Source organism: Lycium ferocissimum, chromosome 7 (genome assembly GCF_029784015.1).
Source record: "Lycium ferocissimum isolate CSIRO_LF1 chromosome 7, AGI_CSIRO_Lferr_CH_V1, whole genome shotgun sequence".
NCBI classification, from domain to species: Eukaryota; Viridiplantae; Streptophyta; class Magnoliopsida; order Solanales; family Solanaceae; genus Lycium; species Lycium ferocissimum.
This window is the reverse complement of record NC_081348.1, coordinates 34247379-34274798: the sequence shown is the minus strand read 5'-3', so window position 1 is coordinate 34274798 and position 27420 is coordinate 34247379. Positions and strand designations below refer to the sequence as shown.

General features: G+C 33.9%; 1 protein-coding gene and 1 pseudogene across 1 annotated transcript; both read left to right on the top strand.

Annotated features, from left to right (window-relative positions):
* The first annotated feature begins 14777 nt into the window (after positions 1-14777).
* Positions 14778-17323, top strand: LOC132064559 (transcription factor TCP8-like). Its single transcript, XM_059457577.1, has 2 exons — positions 14778-16820; positions 16945-17323. Exon 1 carries the CDS (start codon positions 15238-15240, stop codon positions 16804-16806), a length of 1569 nt encoding a protein of 522 aa, XP_059313560.1. The 5' UTR covers positions 14778-15237; the 3' UTR covers positions 16807-16820; positions 16945-17323.
* Positions 17324-26637: 9314 nt separating this feature from the next.
* The window catches only part of LOC132062150 (ribosome biogenesis protein BOP1 homolog), a 2069-nt pseudogene continuing 1286 nt past the window's right edge, over positions 26638-27420 (top strand).

Genomic DNA, 27420 nt, shown 5'->3' with positions numbered 1-27420 from the left:
GGCAATTTTCGATTATGTGAGAGTTATGCCCTTTCCGCATACTTCGTACAAGTTGAAAATAAGAGTCCGCCCTTCCGGCGTATAACTATTTATAAAATAGGGTCACGTTGTTCCTTTGTCCAAGATAACTTTTGTGTTTGTTTGATTTTAAACTATACATTGCTCATAAAACTAAGATTTGAAGTGTATGTTGATAAAATCTACTTACTTTCATTGTGAGTATAAAAAAGTTGTCATAATTATGCCCTTACCGCATAATTCCATGCTAGTTAAAATAAGAATCGCCTTCTTCCGGCAGAACGAAGTATAAAATGGGGGTCATAGTTCTTCCTTTATCCAGCATAACTTTTGTGTTTGGTTAAAATTAAACTATGCATTGCTCACCAAACTAATATTGAAGTGTATGTTGGGAAAATGTACTTACTTTCATTGTGAAGCCTCTACTTATCTTTTCGCTAATCTTTTTCACCCAACATGTCGTGTCATGGGACGGTCCCGTTGCATCCAATTTTCTCTCGGTAAAACCAATTTTGCAGCCTTGTTCGGGATGTAATCAATACATGCCATTATTGGCAACTCCCTTGCTTTCCTCAATACGTAATCTATTCATTGTCTCGACATTGTTCGTTGTGAGCATGTTGTAACGCCTCGTTGGTGTGGAATGAACGTGCCCATCTTTCTCGGTGGTTCTTCTTCTATGTATTCTGCAGCTTTTGGGTCGATTTGTTGTATCCGTGACATATAGGTACGAAACTCGCCTATTTGTAGGTAGTTGTCGCATTGTAGAACAAAGCTGATAGGATCGCTTCGTACGGGAAATATTTTTGCAAGTTCTTCTCCATGTGGTAGATGCATATTCCATGCCGGGTATCCGGATACAGCTTCTTTGATTGCGCTTGCAATTGATGCGTGGCGATCGGAAAGAATTGATAGGTCTTTGCGCGTGCCAAACACCTTTTTCACGTGTCCGAAGAACCACCGTAGGATTCATTATTCTCGCAGTCCGCAATACCAAATGCTAGAGGAAATATGCTGTTGTTTCCATCTTTTCGCTACCACTATCATGAGCACACCGCGGTATTTTGATTTCAAGAAGGTTGCATCCACCATTATTACCGGTCCGCAGGTGTTTCCAACCCTCAATTGATGCTCCATAAGCGAAAAAAGCATACTTAAACTTATTGTCAGCAGTCCATTTGATGTTAGCAACTGTCCCAGGATTTCTTAATTTCATCATGTGAAGATATTGCGGTAGAAGTGTGTAGTTATTTTCTGGCGTTCCTCTTATGACATTATAAGCGTGTTGGAGGGAACGCCATGCTTTGTGGTAACCAATGTGCAAGCCATATCTCGCTTCTCATTTCTTCAATGACAAATTTGGGTGTTATCTCTTGTAGTGTATGGCGTACTAGGTCCGTAATGTATTCCGCTATGACTTTTGAAGTTGCATTCCTCATGTCGAGGTGATGAAATTTATTGAACAACTATGTCTCTTTTCAAAGTTAACTACTTTGAAAAGTTCGATCCTCTCGAACCTTGAACCGTGGAAACGCCAAATGCAGTTGGTTCAACACATCCGATGTAATACCGTTGCGTGCATGACTTTTCTACCTTGTACCGTTGATGACGAGTAATTGCAATGTTATTCATGCACTTTTTCACGGTATCTTTGTCTTTGAATAAAATGCCAACTTCTATTTGATCAATCGATGCACTAGGTGTCAAAATTTGTGTATCATTTTGTATCCTCTTCCTCTTGAGTGTCTTTCTTTTGTTGCATGGCTGTGTTTCTGCCTCTTCAACTGTCATGCTCGGAGTAAGTGATACAACATTCATTGAAGTTGGATGCTGAGAAAGGTCATTGTTTACAACTTGCTCAATGTTTGGCGATTGCCATTGTAGCTGCTGAGGTGTCTGGTTAGGAGTTACTATCTCGCTCGCTCACGTGGAATCCCAAGGTTATGTCCAATGGGGCTGTGTTGTTCATCATCCAAGCCAATTTCAGACATGTCTTCTTCATAAGCAATGCAAAGTTGTTTGTCAATTTCCTCTATGGTTTGTCCTTCTGTCATTAGGATAGAGTCATTATGATGTTCTTGTAATGGGTTGTTCTCCGCATCACTCGAATTGAACTCTAATATGAAACGGGAATTTCGAAGTTGTCATTGTTGTTGAGCAGTGTACAAGCAAGTGTGAAGATCAATGTCGTTTGTTACACGCATCCCTTTGGATGTTTTCTCACCGGTGTCAAACCATATGTTGGTCTCTTTTTGCCGAGTATCTTGTGTATGCCCCGCAAATATCCGTGAGTGAATTGTTGAAAATTTACACCATCATTGACAAGTATTAGCTTGGTTTCATGATTAACATAATTGTAGGTGGCGTCCCATTTGCCGTTGAAGGCTACGTAGATGCATCTTGGTGTCATTTTTTTGTTAAACTTCCTGCATAAAGAAAGATTCACTTGAGAAAAACCAAAATGAAATGTATTTAAGTTGTTAGTTTTGAAAATTTAAGTTCTCGCTCTTCCCACAGACTTTGCATGTAAAGTCATGATGTATGCCGACACGGCATACTCTACCATTTTGTAAATGTAAGTCTCGCCGCTACCAAAGATTCTTCAAAAACGGAGTAATCGTTTCGTCAGCTTATTCCAATGAGATTGCAAATGCTTATTTTCATGAAACCGAAAAACCTCCTCCGTCTTTATCCAATTTAAATCAAATCCATCCAACAGCTTGCGTTGGTTTATACTTCTATATAAACCAACACAACTTTTGGAAGAAGGAAAAAAAAAACACTTTACTTCGAAAATCGATATAATCACATACAAAATGAACCAAAATCAACATATTGTACATGTTAATGGTGGCCACGGGTAAGCACATGAACATGCCCATCTTCATAACCAAATTCATCCTAATATTGCAAATTTGCAAATTACTCATGAAATTGCTGATATCAAAAGAGACATAGATTTTCTGAGGGCTCTTTATGGTGCTCTAAGCAGAGAAAATGATGATCTGCGAAGAGAATTACGATTTGTAAGGCAGAGGTTATTCCAGCACACTGGCCAAATTGACGATGGGGCAATTTGGAATGGGTACACATGAAATTAGAACTGATGTACTTATGAAGTTAGGATTTTATGTTTTGTGGACATATATATATTTAAATGTATGTGTAATGAAGTGTAAGTATCTCGTAGGTTTGTAGAATTTTACTTTAATGGCTTCTAAATAGAAGTATTGCCTTCTCCGCATACTTGTTCAGAAGTTTGTTCACAACATTGCCGATAACGGCATACTATACTCTTTTGTAAATTTAACTTTTGCCTCCTCCGGCATGAGCACTTTTTGTTTTGCTGATGATAATGCACTAACTGTTTTTGGTTTAAAAAAATGAAAACCTCCTCTACCTTCATCCAATTTAAATCAAATGCCTGCAACAGTTATTGCAATTAGAGGATTGACGCAACTGGACTAATTTATACTTCTATATAAACTCGTAACTTTTGCCTTCTCCGCATACTTGTTATGAAATTGGTTCACAACATTGCCGATAACGGCATACTATTCTCTTTTGTAAATTGAACTTTTGCCTCCTCCGGCATGAGCACTTTTTGTTTTGATGATGATAATGCAATAACTGTTTTTGGTTTAAAAAAATAAAAAAAATTGAAAACCTCCTCTACCTTCATCCAATTTAAATCAAATGCCTCGCAATGCTTGTTGCAATTAGAGGATTGATGCAACCGGACTAATTTATACTTCTATATAAACTAGTAAATTTTGCCTTCTCCGGCATACTTGTTATGAAATTGGTTCATAACATTGCCGATAACGGCATACTATTCTCTTTTGTAAATTGAACTTTTGCCTCCTCCGGCATGAGCACTTTTTGTTTTGCTGATGATAATGCAATAACTGTTTTTGGTTTAAAAAAATAAAAAAATTGAAAACCTCCTCTACCTTCATCCAATTTAAATCAAATGCCCGCAATGCTTATTGCAATTAGAGGATTGATGCAACCGGACTAATTTATACTTCTATATAAACCAGAAATTTTGCCTTCTCCGCATACTTGTTATGAAATTGGTTCATAACATTGCCGATAACCGCATACTATACTCTTTTGTAAATTGAACTTTTGCCTCCTCCGCATGAGCACTTTTTGTTTTGCCGATGATAATGCAATAATCGTTTTTGGTTTAAAAAAATAAAAAAATTGAAAACCTCCTCTACCTTCATCCAATTTAAATCAAATGCCGCAACAGCTTATTGCAATTAGAGGATTGACGCAACCGGACTAATTTATACTTCTATATAAACCAGAAATTTTGCCTTCTCCGCATACTTGTTATGAAATTGGTTCGGAAAGTTGTAACGGATACCGTACGCTTTTTGTAAATTGACCTTTTGCCTCCCGTATACGCTTGCCTTAATTCAAGTTTAAATCGATAAGCATTGCCTCGATTTAAATTGAATTTATTATTATTACAATTTCAAGTAAATAAGTATTGTATACTAATTTAATTAAGGTATAAAGTAATTAAAATCGAACAAAGCAACAAATCCAATCAATTCTATTTTTGTTGATTAATTTTATCATGCGCAATTTTCAATCCGAGCCGTATGTCATCTCGTTTCTTAATAATCGTGTCGTAGAAGATGATTTTTTTCAAATATTAACAATCTAAACTCAATAAAATCGTTAAATTGAGTTGAATTAAGATTTGTACCTTTACGGATGTTGTAGCAAAGCAAAATCAATCGAGAAATCGGCTTGGAACAACGATTTGAATAATGTGAAAAATTGGGAACGAAGTTGGCCTTCTCGGGTTAACGATATGAAAGAAGCAAGGATTTGAGAATAACGATATTTGTTTTTATATGTAACGGTCATGGGTAATAATGTCTTTTTACTATGTTGCTTTTGCTCGGAAGGGCAATAATTAAAGACCACCATTTTGAGGGGCAAAATCTAAAGACCAGCCCAAAAGAGGGGCATTCGCGCCAATTGCCCAGATATAAAAGCAGATATTTTAACTAAAGAAATATAATTTGTGTTAGTACAAGTGTACAACAACAACAACAACAACCATATACCCATTGTAGTCCCACAAGTGGGTAGTTATATAAAAGCAAAATTTTCGTTCCACTCCTTTAATATTTTAACTTCCATTTTGATGAAATTATTTAATTCAAATCAAATTTAGAACGTAATTTGACATTATAACTCATGTATCCTAATTTTCTAAAGTTATTTAGTTCTAAATAAATAATCTATACATAGTTAATGAACTTTTAAGACAAATACGTAATTTAACTTGTGTATGAGATGGAGCATTTGTTCTCTCTTAATTAGGGATTAGGGGTTCGAACATGGATATGGAAAAAAATCTTTGGAGGAAGCGCTCCCCCGAATAGGCGCGATGCGGCGAATTATCCGGATTAATTGGGCTCAAATGCGATATCGAGCACCAATCGAAAATCAAAGAACGTGAAAAATGAGGTAGGAGGTTCGATAGCTTTTGAAAAGTAGACTTTAAAAACAAAAACAAAAAAAATTGACATAAATAAATAAGATTAGGACCTAAAAGTAATTAATTAAAAAGTTTTAAAAAAATTTGAAAATTATTGTAAGGACTACAAAAGTCCCCAGTGCTCGATATAGCTTTTGAAAAGAGACTTTAAAAACAAAAAAACAAAAAAATTGACTTAAATAAATAAAATTAGGACATAAAAGTAATTAATGAAAAAGTTTTTAAAAATTTGGGAAATTATTGTGAGGACTACAAAAGTCCTCACATTCCCTCTTATATATAATAGTAATGAAACAATTTCAACATTAATCTTATATATATTAACTTTAACACAGTGTATGAGTGGTGTCGTTCAAAACCTTTATAAAACCCCATTAGATTCTGATACCATGTAAAGCATCCAGTGAAAATTTTAAAGTAATTGAAGAAGTAATCCAATATTTTATAAAGCCCTTTAAATAAGAAAGGAGGTTGGATTGAATCTCCAAACATTACACTGAACAATTCTGATAAAACAATTTTTTTATAGTATAAACTGTTGAATCCTGTTAACACAAGAAAGTTTATAGGTATAACATATTTGCATTTTTGAATCCCCTTGTTAGGATTTCTGGCTCTTCCACTTGGATCAAGCATCCGCTTTTGAGTCCGACTAATTCAAATTCACGCTAAAAAAGTTCCATTTTTGGGGGTAAAGCTAGTGGTTCCTACAAAAGATGAGTACTCAATACTCAAAGTTCAAATCGTGCACCTCTTGTTAAGGATGAAAGAGTACTTATTTACCACTCCACCACAACATTCGGTAGTAATGTCCTTATAGACACGAAAGCTTATAACATTGTTACATGTATAACATATGAATCAAGAGACTGAGGGAGAAAAATTAGTGCAGAAGCTGTTGTAGTTGCCTTAACTCTACTATTTACCAAGTATGACTTGATTAATAATCTTGAATAACCTTCTCTAATATATCTATCCTACTATGCTGAAGCTATATATCAAAATGAAGAAGAAGATCCACCAAATTATTAGTTTTAGTCCAAAAGTCTCGTCGTGGCATATGAATTAGTTCTTCCTCAATCGTTTTGCACTTTTTTCCATGTTATAAGAGGTCTAGGAAGAGGTAAAAATTTATCTGCACCCGTTATTTATCATTATTTACTTGTGCGTAAATAATGTGCAAGCAAACTTACAATTGCTAATCCAATATTTGCTAAAAGAGTCTTTTTTTCATCTGGTTACTGATTTGTATGAATATCGAAAATGTAGATAGCTGTTTTTTTTAATTAAAAAAAAACATAAATTATTGTATATTTGGGTCAAAGGGAGCGAAATTGATACAGTGAGGATTGAGGATACATATAACTGATTCTAATTAGATTGGTTTCGAAGCATAATAACAACTGTTTCAATTGTATGCTCCTTACCCAAACTGTCCGACAATTTAACTCTCTCCAAGACCTGAAAAAGAAAGTGAAAAGAACATTGCTTAAGTTGTCCAAAAAAGATTCGAAACAACTCTTACAGAAATCTTTGGAACTTAGTGAAAAGCAAAAACGCTATAACACAAAATGGAGAAAAGTCTTTCCAAAACAAAAGAAAATAATATCATTTCCAGCCCACAATTGTACAACAATAATATTGAAGTTCATACTATAATCATGTTGTTGAAAAGAAAGGAGGTAATTGAAGAGAGTGACTTTGAATGAGAGACAAATTGCCAGTAGCTATCTAGTTGAAAAGACTGACGTGCACCATTTTATACGATTGATAACAAGTCTTATTCCAATCAATTATATATATAGATTTCACACCTCTAATTGAAAAGGTTTGTTCTAATCCAAATAAATTTGGTGATATCATTGGTGTTATTCTGATGACCTCTATCATGCCCATAATTAGATGGTAATATATGATTTGCTTTGGCCTGTTCGTTGTTAAGACGGTAACATATTTGAGCCATTTAGGTAAGGTGTCTAGATTCCTCCTCTCTTTTGTCCTTCTTCCATATTCTTTGTTCTTGATTGAATAGCTAGGTTGTTGTATCTAATTGATTAGATATACTCATAAGCGAGCTATTTTATGTCCACATCCTATTATTAATACAATCTTGTGAGATACAAATCACTAGTAGTTTCGACTTCTAGAAAAAAAAATATTACAAGCTATTCAACAAAACAACGTAACAATACTCACCGGTTATATTACGATGAAAGGGATATTGTTTCTCAAATTCATAAGGTTAAGGAGGTTAAAATAGAATTTACTTTTAACGTTTTATTTATATACTCCTCAACTAGTAAAAATGAAGTAGTAGACCACCGAGAACTTTAGTGGAATGGTTCAGACTCCTACATCTCTAATTATAAAGGTCTCACGCCCGAGCTCTGAGTGAAGACGGATTCGTGATTTGAAAATTATGAGTTATAAATTCTACAATAACGACTTCGTGCGCTAATAACTGAGTTCTAAATTTAAAATTTGTACATATTTATGAATTTTAGTAATACAAGATTTAGGACAAATTTAACGAGTTCAGCCGAACCTGCAAGTTGCCTTTTAGCTCTGCCCCTAGCTCTGAGGAAATAAAATATTTCTGTGAGCAGCATTTCATCCCCTTAAGAGTGTTTATCATGTACGAGTTCAAATTAATCAGACTAATAAACTGTTATGAGATGTTGAATGGTTAAATGAAAAGAAAAAGAAAAAAAAAATAGAAGTACAAAATTTGCTTCCTCACTTTTGTTGGTTTCCTTGATAACATATATTGAAACAACCACCTTGATGAATGCCACCAAACGCTCTGTATTTACACCACAGTGAGTGTACCCTTATGATTTGCTATTGGGCCATTAGGACAAACCTCTAATTGATGTTGAAAGTGACACATGATATATTGACACTTTCTCATACCACTGTAAAAGTACTAATGCACTAAAATAAAGGGCTAGTTAAGGAAAAAAAATATAAAAGAAATTCACTTCTTACTCATACAAGTACACTTTTTCTAAAGGGCTTGTTATGTCTACATTTGCTTTTGACATCATCACAAGATCAGAGATTTGAAATTAAATTTCCAGAGAAAGTGAGAGGCAAAGTTGCAGCTTTCAGTTACTTTAGGGTAAACTAACCCCACAAATTTCAGTCTCTTTTTTCTTCTTTGGGTTTTGGGTCATTCTGAACAGCATTTTTTTTTTTTGAACCATCTGAGGAAAGTGAACAGTAAATACTTGGAATTGAAGAGGCCAAAAAAGGTAAGTTAAAGGAACAGAAAGAAATGAGGATCAACATTGAATTAACATTTAACTGCAGAGTAATTTGAGTATTTCAGTACACGACCAATAATAAGTTGTTTCTTTCTTTTATAGCCCCTAGCGATAGGTTGAATATTTCTGACAGTAATGTGAGATCAATTACACTAGCTTTTATTTTAATTCTTTTTTTGGAAAAAATAATTGTGATGTCATCTTCTAAAATTTTGTTAATTGGAAAGGGATTGAAGAGAAAATGGTAAGGTCTCAATCAATTAACTCCGTTGCATATGGGAAACCAGACAAAAATTGGTGTATGTAACAGTTACCCACAGTGAGCACTGTCTTTGCATAGCAAGCACAACCGTGAACAGTTTTCACTAAATTAGGAATATAGTGACCACTTTTGGAATTGATATCTGGTCCCAATTTTAAATTGTTTGAACTCCTTTCTTCCCAAATTACTACTAAGAACGTTTAATTGTACACGTAATTTGAAACATTTATTTTCAATAGTAGTATGAGTTAATTAGTTAGGACAGACCATCAAAGATTGTGGTGAAACAAAGATTGTAGTGAAATGATATGTATTCTTATATTCCTAAAAGAATTTTCGGCTTCAAATCCTATATATGAAGTTGTCTTTGATAGAAAGTGAAACTTTCCGGTGCAAATTCAAATTAATCAGAATTAGATAATGGTGAGAAAAAAAAAAAAAAAAAAAATGAGACGGAAGAAACATTAAATTTAAACATTTCGTATCAAATTGTAAATTGAACAATTAAATGATTTTCATAAACGACAATGTACTCCAAAAGATTCCCTCAAAAGATCATCCAATATATATATGTTTTCAAAATACAAGTCTTTCGAATTAAAACTTAAAAAGAACTAAAATCAAATGCCTGGGGATCCTGAAAAGTTGATTTATAGAGTTTAATGTACAGAAGCTTTACAACTAATTCCAAGTCAGTTTAGCACTTTTTTTAATTGCACTTGTAAAATGATTAAAATTAGATACCTTGAGAAGTATGGTGTTCCAAGATGAGTGGGTAGTTCAACTTTAAAAGTAGTACTATCTTTAATTGGGACTAAATGGGAACAAAAATAAAGACATCTTAAAAGCAGACGCTCCAAATCTAAAAACCTGGAAGCATCATTTGCCAGAAAGGAAGAATGAAGCAAGCTAATTGTCTTCCTCTTTCTTAAGAAAATAAAAAATATTATAGACAGTTTATTTTTTAATAATTTTTATATTATGAATATATTTTAATTGCTTATATCAGCTTTTTACTTCATTTCTTATTCCATTCAATCAGGAGTAATATAAACAATTACTTATGTCATTGTACGTAAGATTAAAAATTATAGTGCAAGAAAATTATGAGTCTCGGCGCGGGCTCTTTATTTTATATATTAAGGAGCTGTTTGGTTGGAATGTCGAGAGATTATAATCCGATATAAATTGTGGGATTATCTCATGCATGTTTGGTACAATTTTTTTTTTAATTTGGAACTAGCAACTTCGAGATTGTTATACATAATTGTGGTGTTATATTTATACCACTTTTTATGTGGACAACAATCCCGGAATTAGTAACTTGGGTTAAATAACAAACAACATATTCATCTTTCTTTAAAGTTTTTCTCCAATTTTTTCTAGGAAAGATTAAAGGTTAAAATTGAAAATATAAATCTATTTCAATTTATTTGATTTAAACCAAACACTTATTTTATTTTATTTTATTTTATAATATATCATATTTTTAATTCAATAAACTAAACTTCTACTGATAAAAATATATATTTATCAAATAGTCTCATAATTGTTTAATCTTCATATTATATTCGGGGATACCTTGTTCCCAATCAAAGGACCCCTAAAAATACTATAATTGGCACCTAAGATGATGAGGATGAGGAAGTGGGTTGCGTGGTTTTATGCTTAGTTTATATTATCTTTTGTTTAATTTGATGGTAGATATAGGACCGGGTCCAGATGGGACTTGTCTGGCTGATTATTATTACAACACAAGACTTTTTAAATATTTGTTGGCATTTTTTTTTTTTTTTTTTTTTTTTAAACTCAAGATATTGTAGTCCTAAAGCTCTTTGAAAACAACAGACTTGAGCTACGCCCAATATTTTTTTTTCTTTCAAAAATTTATTGGATTCTTGTAATGACGAGTGGACAAAGACTGTCCTTTTCCAGCCATGAATTAAAGACTTTTTATTAGTAGGTATAGAGCTAGGAATAATACCAATCAATAAAAAAAAAGTATTTACACAAATTTAATGAATTTAATATCTAAAATCACAATTAAAGTAAATATATGTACATATATCAATTAATCATTAATAAATAAAAAACTATATACAAGACATTTTTCCTTCAATGACTGTACTAGTTACTTTTATGAGTATTATTGTCTAAATAAAAATGTTATGTATTAAAATACATAATATAAACACGTTAAAAAAATACATGAAACTATTAAGCATCGTCATTAATGCTCTTTATAACTCTTATATCTTGCTTATTCTTGCCCAAAAAAATATCTAGCTACTGTTTGGACTTAGGAGTACTAAAATTTGACATAATATTATTTTGGTCCTTCAGTTATTGATGGATTTTGATTTGGGTCCTTATAATATTTGATAAAACACATTTAACCTTCAATCAATTGAAATGTAAGTTTTAGTCATTTTATGTACGAAATTTATTATATTTTGAAATGTTTTTAAAAATATAGTAAAGTTTTTAAAAATATAGTAAAGTTGTATATGGTGTAATAATACTATTTTAACATAACACATGATTAATTAAGTGATGGAACAAGCAAAATAATCAAAAGTGAAGTATAATTGAAGGTCAAATATGCTTAGTCAGATATTACACAAAAAAAATAGAGTTTGTCAATAGTTGAGCAACCAAAAATTATTATCTACCGCAATTTATTGCAATCTGTGTTTGTTTATACTCTTTTTTCTTTTTTGTCAAAAATAAAGTTAACTTATAAGAAGATTTTCCGAAAAATTCAAAACAAACACGCCAAAACAACACAAAAATAACTACAAATTAAAAATAAAAAAATCAAGTGAGAAGAAGTGTGAGGTTAGGTTGGTATGAGTTGTCCTAGTGCATTTGATGCTTTATCTGATCTACACCCCTCTCCCCCACCTCCCCACCACCACACACACACACACCTAAAAAAAAAAAAAATATCTGATTTGCTACTCTGGAGAATATTTTCGCACTTAATTGTATACTAAAGTAATACTCCGTTAATATTGTTTTAATCTTGGAACATCTGCACCATTTTTACAAAGACAAATAGGAAAATTTACAGTAATAGAAAAACTACAATATCTAGGCATTTAATTTCCAGCAAATGACATGCGTGAAATACAATTAATCTCTGTGTCTTAGCTTTGGGTTTGGCAAATGGGGATGATAATGCTATATTAATACACCCATAATTAAACAGGGTGCTATCTATTGGCAGTGCGACACCTGGTACCGATTGCTATGATTAGCTTATACTGAAATCATGAGGTAAAAAGAACCTAAAGCAGGGAACATGGCAATATACTTTACACTCACTTTCATATTTATTACTTTTACTATTTGTTTGATTAAAGTTTGTGTATGCTCTTAAAAACGCATTTGATAATCCTAACAAGATTTATTAAACTATTTTTATCTCATGTTCAAACGTCTCACATAATTAACTAAAGCAATAAGAGTGAATTTAGAGAGAAATATAAACAGTTGCTTTTCTAAAATACCAATTATTTTGAAATTAATCTTAATTTGCTGAAGTTACTAATATTTGAGAGTCAATTCAATAATTCGTGTCAATGACACCATTGTCTATCAAAGTTATGAGTTATGACTCGTTAGGGCTTAGGATGGATACAGTCTAAAAGAATCTGCCCGTTTGAATGGGCTTATAACTTTTGACTTATAAGTCAAAAGTTTTTTTTTTTGCGCGGATTGCCCTTCATTTGGGATGGTCTTTAATTTTTGCCCTTCAAATGGTATTTTTAAGTATCGCCTCGCCTAACATCCGAGGTTATGGGTTCGAACCCCAACCAAAATAAAAAATAAAAATCGCAAGGTAGAATTTTTCGCCATGCAAATTCTCGCCTATTTGGGTCTTAAGGCAGGGCAAATTGCACTCAAGGACGAATTCAAAGACCACTATTTTGAGGTAAAAATTAAAGACCACCTCCAACGATCACGCAAATCTTTCGCAGAATCACTGCCAAAAGTCATAAGTTAGGAATTTTAGATTATGGCTTTTGACTTAGAGCCCGTTTGGATTAGCTGAAATTTTTTGGCTTTTAAGCATAAGTGCTTAAAGTACTTTTAAGTGTTCAAAGTTATTTTATAAATAAACAGTTACGTGTTTGGATAAAAGTGCTTAAAGGGTTTTTAGAAGTAAGGATAGTATTGAAATTAACAGAAAATATAAGGGATAAAAGAGTAAAGTTGTTGGTCAAACCAAATGTCTTTTAAGCCAAAAAAATAAGTTGGGGTTATTGAAATTTCTGGTTTTAGGTATTATTTAAGACTTTTAACTTAATTTAAACCGTTTTTATTTTGGCCAAACACTCAAATAAGTTAAAAATGACTTATAAGCTGATTTGACCAACTTATAAGCCAATCGAAATGGGCTCTTATTTTTTTGTTTTGGCTTAAAAACAATTGTTTAAAAACCTTTTTATTTTATTTTACCAAACACTCTAAAAGTGCTTAAAAGTACTTAAAATAAGCCAATCCAAACAGGCTCTATATTGCTAACTTAATTATTAGACTTGAACACAGTACCTCCTTCACCTTTTAATTGAGAAGATAAACCCTATTAATCTTAAATCAATAGTTGAAGATGAGTTTGATAATTACATGCTTTTAAAAAACTAAAAAAAAAAAATCCTCAATATTACGATAAGATATTATCTGAAATATCATGTTATAGTATATAAATCCGGATCAGTCAGCCCCAAAATAAATACTTATTAAACACCGGGTGAGAATCCAAAATATAATTTATATTCTAACTTACAGACATCAAATTTAAGTGAGTTGCATTAATATGTAAGCACATTAATGCAATTTGTTAGGACTAACAAACATTCAGTACAACTATTACTCAACCCCCTATTGTGTTTGCTAGTAATGTAGTATATCTGATTAAGTATCGTAGATTAATTTGTGAGCATGTAAAATGCTATAGTGATGTGTATTTTATTTCGCATTTTTCATGCCTATCGTAAAATAATTTATGGTGGGCACCTAGCTACGTGGAGGATGACGACAATCTTTGTCTCAATTTTCTTAAAAAAAATTCTTATCGTAAAGATTAAGATTGACAGATAGAGAATAGTACTACTTAAGTTATGTGTGTGTCTAAATTACACAAACAAGATATTTATGGTCCCATCACCTTCGAATGCATGAAAAAATTCCACTAACATGCCTTCACCATAATAGTATTTCAAAATATTCTTTAAAACACAAAACAAAAGGAGTACATTTTCACGAGTTTAATTTATTTAAATTAGAAATATAAAATGTTTGATATTATCATATCACCCCAAAAATAAATATAAGCAATCAGGGAAGGAGCTAAGGGGTGGAAGGGTTCTAAAAATTACATTAAAGGTCAATTTATTTTAATTCTATGTTTATATAGAGTATTAGATGTTAAATTTACTTGACTTTTTTACGTGTTTATTCTTTTTTTTTTTTAAATCACTTTGGTGAAAATCATGTCTAACGTTCATAAAATTTAGATAATTAAAGAGATAAGGACTCCACCGTGGCGTCAAGAAAAAACTACTCATCACTTACTAAAACAAGTTAAAATATAATAATAACATAAAAATAAATTAAATTCTTGTAATTTTCCCATTCAAAAATATCCCTTCTAAGAGCTATACTTCCCCACCCACACAACCCCTTTATCAAACTCCAGAATTCTTCTTTCTCCCATTCAGGTCCTCATCTGCTTCTCTTTCTTTATTTCCACTTGGAAGAAAACAAGAGTCAATCAGAGAAGAACCTAATGAACCCCACAAAAACTATTAGTCCAAGTTAGCCCCCACCCCACCCCCTTTGTCAATCACTTCTCTCTCTGTTCTTCTCTTACTCTGCAAATATTTTTTTATTTTTTGTGTTTCTCTCACTTCCCCACCTCTCTCTCTTTATCGCTCTTTCTTTGAGTTTTTTTTTTTTTCCGAGAGTGAGGAGATGGAGATGGGGTTGATAAGAAGTTAGAAACAAATCATCAGACAGAGAAAAAAGGGGGAAAATATAGAAAGATCAGTTTTCTTGAACCCACCAACAAAATTCTTGATTACCCCACCCACCCCACATTACAACCCAGCCCAGGCCACCACTCTCTCTCTATCTCTCACCCCCTAAAACCCAAAATTATGGAACTCACTGATTTACAAAACAACAATACTAATAGCACTAGTAAACAACAAACCACCACCAATAACACCACCCCTTCTCCACCTCTCCACCACCATCAGTACCAGCTCCTCTCCCAGCATCACCACCACCAGCTTCAACAACAACAACAACAACATGGGCGATCATCAGTTCCTTTTATGACCTCTATCTCTATCCAGCCTTCTCCACCAACTGGGCTTACTAATTCTGCTAGTCCTACTGCAACTAGTGCTTCTCCTTCTACTTCCTCTCCTACTCCGCAGCAGCAGCCGCCTCATCTAGTTGACGCTTCTCTTGCCATCGCCACTAGATCCGACTCTCTGGTTGATCCAAGCAAGAAATCTCAGTCTCAGCCGCAACAACAGCTGGCAATACAACAACAGCCGCCACCGCCGAAGCGACAAACAAAGGATCGCCACACAAAAGTTGATGGCAGAGGGCGGCGTATCCGAATGCCAGCCGCCTGTGCAGCTAGGGTTTTCCAATTGACCCGTGAATTAAGCCATAAGTCCGATGGAGAAACCATCGAATGGCTATTACAGCAAGCTGAACCAGCTATCATTGCTGCAACTGGCACGGGCACAATCCCGGCCAACTTTTCAACTCTCAACATATCTCTCCGTAGTAGCGGCTCCACTCTATCGGCTCCTCCTTCTAAGTCTGCTCCGCATTCTTTTCACAGCGCTTTAGCTCTAGCTCATGCTCATCATCCCTCTCATCCTTTTGAAGAAGGATTCTCGCACATGCTAGGGTTTCATCAGAATCCTCATCTTCTAACGCAAAATCCAATCGCAGAATCAATACCAGGAGGTGGTGGTGGTGGTGGCAGTGGTGGACAAGAAGGGGCGGAAAATTACCTTCGCAAAAGATATCGAGAAGATTTGTTCAAAGAGGAAGGCTCAAGTAATCCACAAGGAGAAGCTTCTGGAGGATCTACTTCACCTTCGAATAAGCAATTCAAGGGGAATTCATCGCAATTGCCTAAGCCTAATTCCCAAGAAGGTGTAGCTGGACCATCTTCTAATATGCTTCGGCATACTAATATGATGCCAGCTACTGGCTTATGGGCGGTGCCCACCAGTGGGACAACTGGCAGCCCGTTCTGGATGCTGCCAGTTACTGCTAGTGGGAGCGGACAAACTTTGTCCGCTCCCATGGCTAGCACATCAGGAACTACTACGCTCGAGTCTCAAATGTGGCCTTTCCCTATGGGTAGCTCAAACACTATTCAAGCACCATTACATTTCATGCCTAGGTTTAATATCCCACCAAATCTTGAATTCCAAAGTGGGAGAGGAAATCCATTGCAACTAGGCTCAATGATAATGCAGCACCAACAGCAGCAGCAACAACCATCTCAACATCTTGGGCTTGGAATGTCTGAAAGTAATTTGGGCATGTTAGCAGCCCTTAATGCGTATTCAAGAAGTGGTTTGAATATGAATTCGGATCATCAAAGTCACTCATTGGAACATCACCAGCAACAACAACAGCATCAACCTCAACCTACAGATAGTGATGATGATGATCCAAACAACTCTCAGTAAAATCTATATTATTGGTCAGTTTTTTTCTAGTATATGCATTTATCGAAGTCTTAAATTTTTCATAAATTTAACAATGTCCACTAAATTTGTTATAGTTTCTTCTTTGTCATCACAATGAGAATTGAATTTGTTGTGCAGGTTTTAAATTTCTAAAGTGTGATGAGTGAAAGTGCTTGAAAGATTCAGTTCATATGAATGAGGATTTCATGGAAGACAGACAAGAGGTATATGTTAGTTGTCATTTGGTTTTGTCTGTCATTATTACCTTTTCTTTTTTGTTTGTTTCTTTTGAGAACCTTTTGCTAGAGAGTTGTGAAGGATTTGAAATGTATTTTGTTAGTTTTGGTCCTTTGGGACATTAGCTAGGAGTGAAGAGAGAGATTTGTATAGGAGGATTATATATTTGTATTTAGTATTCTTCAAAAGCTCAGATTGCTGTTGTGTGTATGAGAGAAATGCAAAAACTGTTTAAAAAAGGATTATTATAGAGATAATTCTGTACCATGGTATCCAAATATATTGGTTTATTTATAAAGATTTTTCTCAAAGTTACTGACAATGGATAGTAAAACTGGAAAAGCCCTTTTGCATTGTCTCTTTTTTTCCCCACGGTGAAAGATGAGGAATTGGCAGCTTTACTTTTTAATTTTCTTGCCTCTTTTTTTTTTTTTTTTTTTCCCAATTTTAATTTAAAAAGAATGAAACAAACAGAAATTTTTGCTTCGAGAGGAATGCATTATACAGGAGCATTGTTGTATTTATGGTACTAAATACCTTTTTCTGGTTTCAATAATTTCAGTTTATTCTTTTACGTGTCCTTACTTTATTGAGGAATCCCCATGTGACTTCTCTACACTTTTCTGGAAAGTAATTTAAAAATAAAAAATTCTGAAAAATCTAGTGTAAGTATTTGGGGGAAACAAACCACATCTCGAGCTACTGTTTCTTCGATGGAAACTAGAGAGTGACATTAACTCTGTTAGTTTTAGTACTTGAGAAAATGGTACTATCACTTATAGAATTTAACTTATATGCACTAGCATGTTTTAAAGGACTATAACAAATTATTTACCACACTTTTTATGTAAGTAAATTTTTTGTAGAAGTTAAACTCGTTTGATCTCATGCTGTATTTTCTTTTGAGAACAGTGTTCACACGTTCTGAGAGTGACATTTTGTAATTTAACTTGTACAGTCAATTCATGAAGACTTTCTTGTTTTCATTGCTTAATCATTTTCTCGCATTAAACTATTACGGGTGAGGGTAGTTTTGTCCTTTTGCACCCTTTTTTGGACTATTTCTATTTGTCTCCGCTTAGTTTTAAGTACAGTATTTTTTTAGCACATCTGGCGCCCCATTTTGTCGTTAATTAGCGATTTGTTCGTACTAATAAATCATTTCCATGTAACCCCAAATGTCATTATGACATTTTAATACACCTCTGGCAAAATCTTGAATGACACAGAACTCATATTTTGTTTTGTAAATTATAGTAGTGGGTCACATAATCACCAAGGATTTTGTACGGCTGAAAACTATTTTCTTTTTTGTGTCTCTTTTTCTAACTTTGAAATTTTTATTTGATGTACTCTAGCACCATTTATTTGTATTGTTGATAACCTGCTAAGCAAATAGGACAATATGCATGTATAGTACCACTATTTCTTAGCATAGGATTCTCTTTTGGTGGGATTGTTATTTATTTGTAATAATTGATGATTCCTAGGAACTGAGTTCTCAGTCTCGTCCGTTGATGCAATTTTCTTTTTTAGTTTTTATCGGAAATATTATAAGAACGGATTATAGTATGCAAAATTTACCATAGAGAAAACTAGGTCTATGACAAAACTTAGCTTTAATCAATTATTTACAAGTAATATCATTACTTTATAGAAAAAAGACCAGAAATGTACTTTGGGATGTAAAAACAATTCGGTGAGCTGCACAGGTTGCACATGTCTGTCTGAAAGGCTGAGCAGCCAGTATGCACCACTAAATTTCCCCCCTTTTATTTAACAATTTAGAATTCGAAATTCAACGGTCCGAGTAATTTAAATCCGGATTGAATAAGTTTGTGAAAAGAGAGAAAATAGTTGTATTGCAAAGTCCTTCATTCTCATCCCTTCAATTTAAGATCTTTAATTAAAGGTAAAAAAACTTCTAACCATCTCACCTTGCTCTTCGATATTGGTAAATATTTTATTAAAATTATATTACAATACAATTGGATTATTCTTGTTACTTATGGTTAAGAAAGATTTGCCTCCAGATTGCTCTAGTTTGAAAAGTTATACTAGTTGAGTTTCCATTAATCCGTGATTTTCGCAAGGAAAGGCTGAACTTTTGTGCCGATTGATGTTAACTTTTTGGACCTGCTCTAAATTTTAATTATTATTACGGCGGGAAAACAAACTTCTACGTTATGCCCATGGTATACTAATATTTTTGTTGACCACCAATAATATATATTATTGGACGATTGGCTCACTCGGTGGTAAATTGAAATTCATTTGCTTGACATTTGTATTTGGATTGTAATGATTAAAAAATTGTGTAATTATAATATTATATATGTGATGATTTGTTTCAAAGAAAATATGTGTGTGATTGCACTATTCTTTAAATATTATTCGTCCGGTGTGGAAGAAGCTATGTATGCATATCATCAAAGGGCGTGGTGAGGTGATTGCGATTCTTTCCTCTTCAACTAGAAGTCTCGAGTTGAATTGAATTCCGATAAAGAGCAATTTGATCTCCTTGTCGAGTATATTAGAGTACATTCGATGAATTAATCGGGTCAATAGATATTTGAATATCATATGCCTTAAAAAAGAAACTGTTCTTGCATGCCCATTTACGTCAAAAGTTGTATTGGTGTTGACCTGAATTGGGTGATAGTCAGCTCATTGATATCAGAAAAAGAAAATATCTTAGTACTTCCTCCGTTTCAATTTATGTGAACCCATTTGACTGAGCACGGAGTTTAAGGAAGAAGAGAAGACTTTTAAACTTGTGGTCCTAAATGAGTCACATATATTTTGTGTGGTTATTACATAAAGTAAAGTATTTTCAAATATAGAAAGAGATCATTCTTTTTGACACGGCGCTGTAATAAGGAAATAGGTTCACATAAATTGAAAGAGATGGAGTATTACATTGTGGTCCTTGTGGAGGTTACTGTTTTGAGGAAACGACTGGAGGACCACAATTCATGACTTCTTCTCTCCTCTCTTTCTTGTTTTTTTTGTTTTTGTTTTTTTGTTTTTCTTTTGTTGTTTGGGTATTATTTAGCTGTAGTAGAGAATACGTAGTACTTTATTTGTATTTTTAATAAGCGGAACAAAGAGGTTGCCAAATGGTCACGGATGAAACAGTAGTAGTGCTAGCCAACAAATACAGTACATAATAATATATGCAGTCATACATGTGTCTCTATGTGTGAGTAAATAAATATATTCCATCTACTATTTTGAAATTTGGAGTTGTTATTATGGATTTGTTCCTTCACCCACGGTGTTCACGTGCATCCGCTAAATGTACCCTTTTTTTATACATCCTGTTCTCTTATCATTTATTGATTCTTTGCAGTACGTACCCTTAAAACCTACCTACATTAAGGAGAAATCGATGTTTTATGATAAATATTAGTAGTATTAACTTAACATAGTTAAACAATGAACTAAAAAAACACATGTTATATGTCCATTGATTTGATGTAAGTAAGAGATGTGTGCAAGTTTTTTCCTGCTACTTTGTGGCTGTCGATGTAGTCATGCTCACTGCTTTTAATTACAGTTGATAAAATTTAAAGTATATTTATTAAGTCCAGTGATTTTCACAAAAAGTATTCTCATATATTTAGCTTCCAAGCAAATGTAAAATTTCCGCAATCTTTGGAAGGCATAGAATTCCTTTTCCAACCTCAATGTTCAAAGACCACAGAGAAATTTGCTAGAGAAATTTGACTAACAAAAAAGCAGGAGTGGAAAATCGCAAAAAGTAAAAAAGTGGGAAGCTCAAATTTCAAAAGTTTATGATACTTCATCAATCCACATCATGACAAAGATATTTTTTATATCATACCTCAATTCTCCACAAGTTAAAAGGTGCTGCTTTTTTTTTTTTTTTTGGCTCAATCTTATTACCACTTTTTCTCTCTCAATTTAGGTGACATTTTTTGCTTTCGTTATTCAAATTATATGAACTTTAACAAACACTTTAAGTTTTTTTTTTCCCACCAAATTGATATGAATTTTTTTTCAAATTATAGTACTTTTCAAGCGAATGTGTCACATAATACTAGTACTACTATTCTTCTCTCTCTGTCGACAGCAAAATTTAGTCACATTGTTAGGTTGTTGTAGATCCACGTCCTCCTCTCTTGCCACTCTGTTCCATAAGTTTTAACTTCTTACTCAAAATTATTACTCGTACTATACTACTAATTTTTATCATACTCAAACTAGAAGTCCACTTGTTAAGATAATGAAGGTTTAAATTTCTTAACATACGATGAAAAACTAAAATATTTTAACAACTCATGAAACGATACTAATTGATTCCGTTATTTTGCCAACATATCAACAATTCGATGTAACTTATGAGATAAGATACCCTTTAATAATTGAGAGGTTAAAATTTCCTGTCATTATATTTTTTTCGGAAAAGGGTCAAATATACCTCTCCCTCGTTATCTTGGGCTCAAATATTTTCCGTTATATCTTTGGTTCAACTATACCCTTCTATTTAGTCCAAATATCTCCTCCATTAAAATTGTGTGGTAGACATGAGATATTGTTGTCACCACGCCAAGACCCCTCTCTTCTCCTTCTTCTTCCACCACTACCATCGTCCTCCACAACCTTTGCCACAATTAGCACCACCACACCACATAACTAGAGGTTCCCTTGTTCGTTATCACGTTAAAAGAACTGAGATTTTTGATTCCTTTCCTTGATCTCAATGTTCTAGGTCGTGTTCACTTTAGAAGTATATTGGCTGATTTGAACACTGACACAACACAATTGCTGAAATTGATTGGTCTCAAGCAATAGTATTTTATGGGGGTGATTTTATGAAGTGTTTTCTCTTCTTTTACATCTAACCTAAGGCATGTATCAAACTAAATAGTACAATTTTTCCAACTACATGTAATGAAGAGAACAGTTATTCATTTGCAATTGCCCTCTATCATGATATCTTAAACAATTGTATCAAGGTTCTTAGTGTGATTTTCCATTCTTCTAATCAATTGCTTAAAAAATATTTTAACAACTCATCGTCAAGTTTCACGCACTTAGTTGGCACCTAATTGATTCCGAGATGGTGGTGTGGTGGTGCTATTTTGAGGAGGAGATGGTATCAACATATTCGATGTAACTTATGAGATAAGTCCACCATGGACAATTTTAACGGACGAGGGGTATATTTAATAATTGTATAGAGGTTAAAATATTTGGATGTCGAGGGATATATTTATATTTTTTTTCTAGTAAGATTTTCCTATCATATGGTTTTAAGTTTAGTTTATGCTCCGGGCATATGAGTTATGACATGTGGAAAAATATCATCCAGGTAATTGCGATTATCTATTTTGTGATGATGATTGCACATTTCATCCTTTTCTTGCCTCTCCCTAAATGAACTATGGAGTACAACTTTGAAAGTGCATAAACATTAGGTTCATAGATCAAACAGATTAATGTTGTTTTATTGTAACGCTTTGACTTGCATTGGCTTATGTGGTTTCGGAATAAATAGTTTCAAGACTTGCATGCTGTTATATAAGCAAACAAAAAAGTGTACTACTAATCGAGAACATGTTGAGAAAGCTAAGTTTATTTATGTAAAAAGCACAGCCATTGAATGAAACATGACATTGAGATGAGTGTCTATTCTCTGAGCAAAATATAAAGAACAGAGTGGAGAAATTAGGAATTCTTCGGCTGCGTCACGACGTATTTTGCTACTGAATTAAGCTGCACCATTTATTAGCACTATGGTTCCGAGAGAATTCATATAATCGAAAAATTGACCTTTTAATCTATTGTAGGTAAAAATAAGGGCTCAAAATTAAAGGATGCCGAGGTTGAGCCGGAATAAAAAAATCTTGCTAGGGACTGCTTCCCTCTTTAATCGACCTTGCGTGTCTCGAAATCGAATTAATCAGGAAATTCAATACAGATACCGAACACCGGATGAAAAAAATGGGGCCCCCAAAGCCTAAATCCCCCGCTTTAGTGGCTTGGCCCTCTGGCCGGCCCTTAGAAGAATTGATAAAAATTTTGGTGAAAGAGGGAATCAATATAAGATTACCCAGTTTTTTGTTGATTGAGAGGTGCTAATTCGATGTTTAAGTGAAAAAATTAGGACTTGAATTACTGAAGAGGGAGAGAGGCTACTGTTTGGAGAAAGTTGAAAATGGCAGCAGCCAAAGCTGGGAGAAACAGGAAAATTAACACAATGAAATTCAATAATGACATCAACGTCTGGGCAAATATTACCACAAAAATAGAAGAAGTAACCTAAATATCCGCCAATCCAACCTCTTAAACTAAAAATAGTCAGTGGATGTATTAATATACGTATAATCCATGTACAATGTGTAAAATCGTGTATACTTGATGTATAATTTATGTATACCAACTAGGAAAAGTAAGCAGTGAATTCACTTGTTTATTTGTCTAAGCTAAGAGCACCATAATATAACAAACAAATCCAGAACATCAAAAAGCCAAATTCCAGGCACCCATCCATTACCTGCTTGGTAGGGCAACAATTTTTGTCAGCTTTGTAAGGCCAATTGCAGGCGAAACAAACTACACGTAACAAAGTTAGCAGGTGAATAAGCATTCTTTTACCCACTAGCCAAGTAAAAAATCAGCAAACTATTTGGATGAAGAAAAGATTCTATTCTTCTTGTCTCTTTACATTAACATATCCAGCTTGCTTAGTGATCTCAAATGTTCTCTGGGACAATTCATGTAGTTCAATATTTAGACACACGAATACCTCTTCGACCTATTCATGAATATTGAATTCCTCTGTTATGATTGCATGCCTTGAAAAAGTATGAACTATTATACTTCAGTAGAGACAAATAGTGTCCTCTCAATGGGGATGCTATTTGATTGTGGTCCTGGAAAACACTAAGAATAGGCACTAATCATTTGGTCACATCATGATAAAGTGCAGAGTATTATAACTTCTCTTAATTCTTTTTTCATTCCCCATTCAAATACAATACATTTGATCTCCTGAATACAACAAGAATGGTGCTCTCTTTTGACTCTTTGCATGACATGATGCAGTAAGATTCTCAAACAAAAATGATGCGATAAGACTCAACATGAATGGAAAGAAAGGTGAAAAGTCGCATCTGACAGAGAAACAGTTGTCAAAGCGTGTGACGAGCTGGTGCAATTTGTTAGAGAGAGCATGTTTTTTATTTACTTAATTATATCTCAATGCTAACATTATGTTTATCAACGGAAAGAGTATAGCCATCATCCTGTAGTTCATTTACATTGGGGAACAAGTATATTTACTGCCAGGACACAATGATTTACTTGAAAAGGATATCAGGCACATTAACTTTTGTAAGATAGATGATCAATGTGACTGGTAGCAAACGAAGAAAACAACTATGACCTAGATGACCGGCCATGCAACTGCAAATTTTTCATTGTCAAATTTTACTGCAGAGGAGTTCTGATTCGGACTCCTTATTAAACAGATGGTCACAGCCATGGAAACTTAGCAACATGTTATTCAGGGACATCACCTAGTAAATTTGGTATTAATTAGGGATTTTATATTTGACCTCAGATATCAATCTAACATACATATTGTCTAAACAATCATACTTTATCCTCCTTCCAACTTAATGTTAGAGAAATTTCGATAGCAGCAGTCTCGTGTCTTTGTAAAGAACATTTAAGAAGCCAAAAAATGGAAATCAGTTTAAAGGTACTATCAACTATGATACCAAAACCAGCAGAACATGACCAGATAGCACAAGTCAGAAGTTTTAATAAGCACTATTCGTCAATAGAGCAAACAACAGAGAAATTGAATCTAGCAAGTGCTACTTACTCAACAATGGAACACACAAATGCACGAACTTAGCAAAAAAGTTTTGAGGTTTCCCTATATAAGGGATATATCCAGTAACATAAGCCTGAAGAAAATTGATAGAGCGACTGATAGTGGGGATTTTTAAGCCTCTGTTTCTACTTGCTTTTACAATTTGTGACGGGTTATCACAACACTGTGAGGGGATTATTATTTTCAGATTATTTGAGTACTTATGGATAGTAATGTTTCCTATACTTTGTACAACTTTACAGGCATCCGCTCAGCGGCCGAGCTAGCCAAATAGCTTATGGGTTCGGCCAAACCCATTAGATTTGATCTAAACTCTGTATTTGTTTAAATTCATTGAATATATTTATAAAATAATTTCGAACCAAGTAACTTAAAAAGCTAGAAACCCAACCATAAACTTCAATTGTTGGCTCAGGCTCTGCAAATCCGCTTCTCACCCTTCAAAATATTACTTCAGGTAGATAAAACAACCAAAGCTTCTATTTCCTTGTAAATTGGGGATAGGAACAAAATAACTTATTGTATGATGACATAATAAAAACAATAAACTTCTTTACCTATAGATAACAGGTTCGAGTCATGAAAGCAATCTACATCACACCCCTTAGGGTGCGGCCCTTCCCTGGACCCTGCTAATACGGGATGCTTTGTGTATCGGGTTGTCCTTTTTTGACATAATAAAAACAATAACTCTCACTTTAAAAATTTTAAGATTTTATTCTAATTTTTCAAGTTAGCATTAGCAAACGAGAAACTTCCAAAAAAGAATTCCTTATTGTTGTAAAACATGCATGTATTACTCCTTCCATTTCAATATAAATGAATATCTGACTCTTTTTTATAGTCCAAAATGAATGAATTTTTCAAAGTCTAAAGATGTATTTATTAATTTTTTCCTAAATTACTCATATTTATAATGACTATCTCTAGTTTTAAGAAAAGTTTGGGAAAAAATAAAAGAATAATATTGGGTGCAAACCCTCGTAGATTCTCATAAAATTCTTTGCAAAGTCTAGGAAAAGGAAAAAAGTATAACGGCAAAAGTTTTGCCATATGTAAACTTGGAAAAAGGGTTTTATAAGCATGGCTAATACTAGAGAGGCAAAGGAGAAGAGCATGATGCATTCAAGAAAAGACCCGTCAATTCCCCAACAAATAATATTAGAGGTGTTCTCATGGCTTCCGGTCAAAGTCTTTAATGCGTTTCAAGTGCTTTTCGAAACTCTGTAGTTCCTTCGTATCAGAATCACATTTTGTGGATATACATCGATGCCGTTCAATGACTCGTCCTGGCGGAACTAAATTGCTTGTGCGCGAATTGCTTCTGCCCCAAGGAGAAGTAGTTTTTTACACTATAGAGCAAAATGAAGATGCAAAAATCTCCCTTCTTCATATTGAGGGTTTTGATGGACTCTACGACAAAATCGGTATGGCTATTTCTTCGGAGTGTGTAAATGGTCTGTTTTGCTTCTGGAGGAGGTATTCGCAAGATTCACAACCTGCTATAATTTGCAATCCCAGTACTAGAGAAGTAAGATGTGGATCCCATTGTGTATCGCTATTCATTAGGTTTTGAACCAGAAGAAAACATTTATAAAGTTCTTTTCTTGAAACCTGAATTTACGAAAAAAAGGTCAGAGACGTACACGAGAATCTGGGTTTTCACGTTAGGCAGAGACGAATCGTGGAGAGAGATTAAATTCATTCCCGAGTTTTGTCGATCGATGGAGGGAGTTTGTATCAATGGAGTTATCTATATGTTGAATTGTTTAGATACCAAGAACAATATAGTCGCATTTAACGTGAAAGCTGAAAGTTTCAGAACTATTACACTGTGGGAAGCTTTAGATCACGGCGTGGATTATTATAACATGATAGAGGTGCAGGGAAAATTAGCAGTCCTCGATAGTTGATAGAGAAATTAAATTTTGGATTTTAGGACATGAAGGATGGGAGAGGCATATCATTCTTGATTTTCCCATGGTTCATAAGGCAGTGTATTCTTGTTGCCAGACGTACTATGATGGGAGATTATAATCGTAGTTGGAGCCGAAAAAATCTCTTATTTCTGTTATGATATTGCGAGAAAAAGTTGGAGAGAATGTTAAGTTCAGGGATTTCATGAAACTGGTTTGATTGGAGTCATTTATACATGTGGAGAAAGCCTCTTCCCAGTTGGAAAAAAATTGCAGCAATGATCATCAACAAGTTTAAACTGATTTCGTGCAAGGCATTTGGTGATCTGCGCTCTTTTCATTTTTTATTTTTTTTTCAGTATTAGAAATGTGCTAGAGTTCTAGTTTGCTCGGATTTCAAGTAGAAATGCATTTCAACTTTGTTATTACACTAAAGATTTCTGTGACGATTAATTTTTACCAATAGTTTATCTATATAATCCACCACCAACATCCACCTCCACCGCTAGCACACAAGCCATCACCTCTAGCCACCACCGCACGACCACTTGCCATTATTGCAAAACCACCGGAGCAAACTATCACCATCAC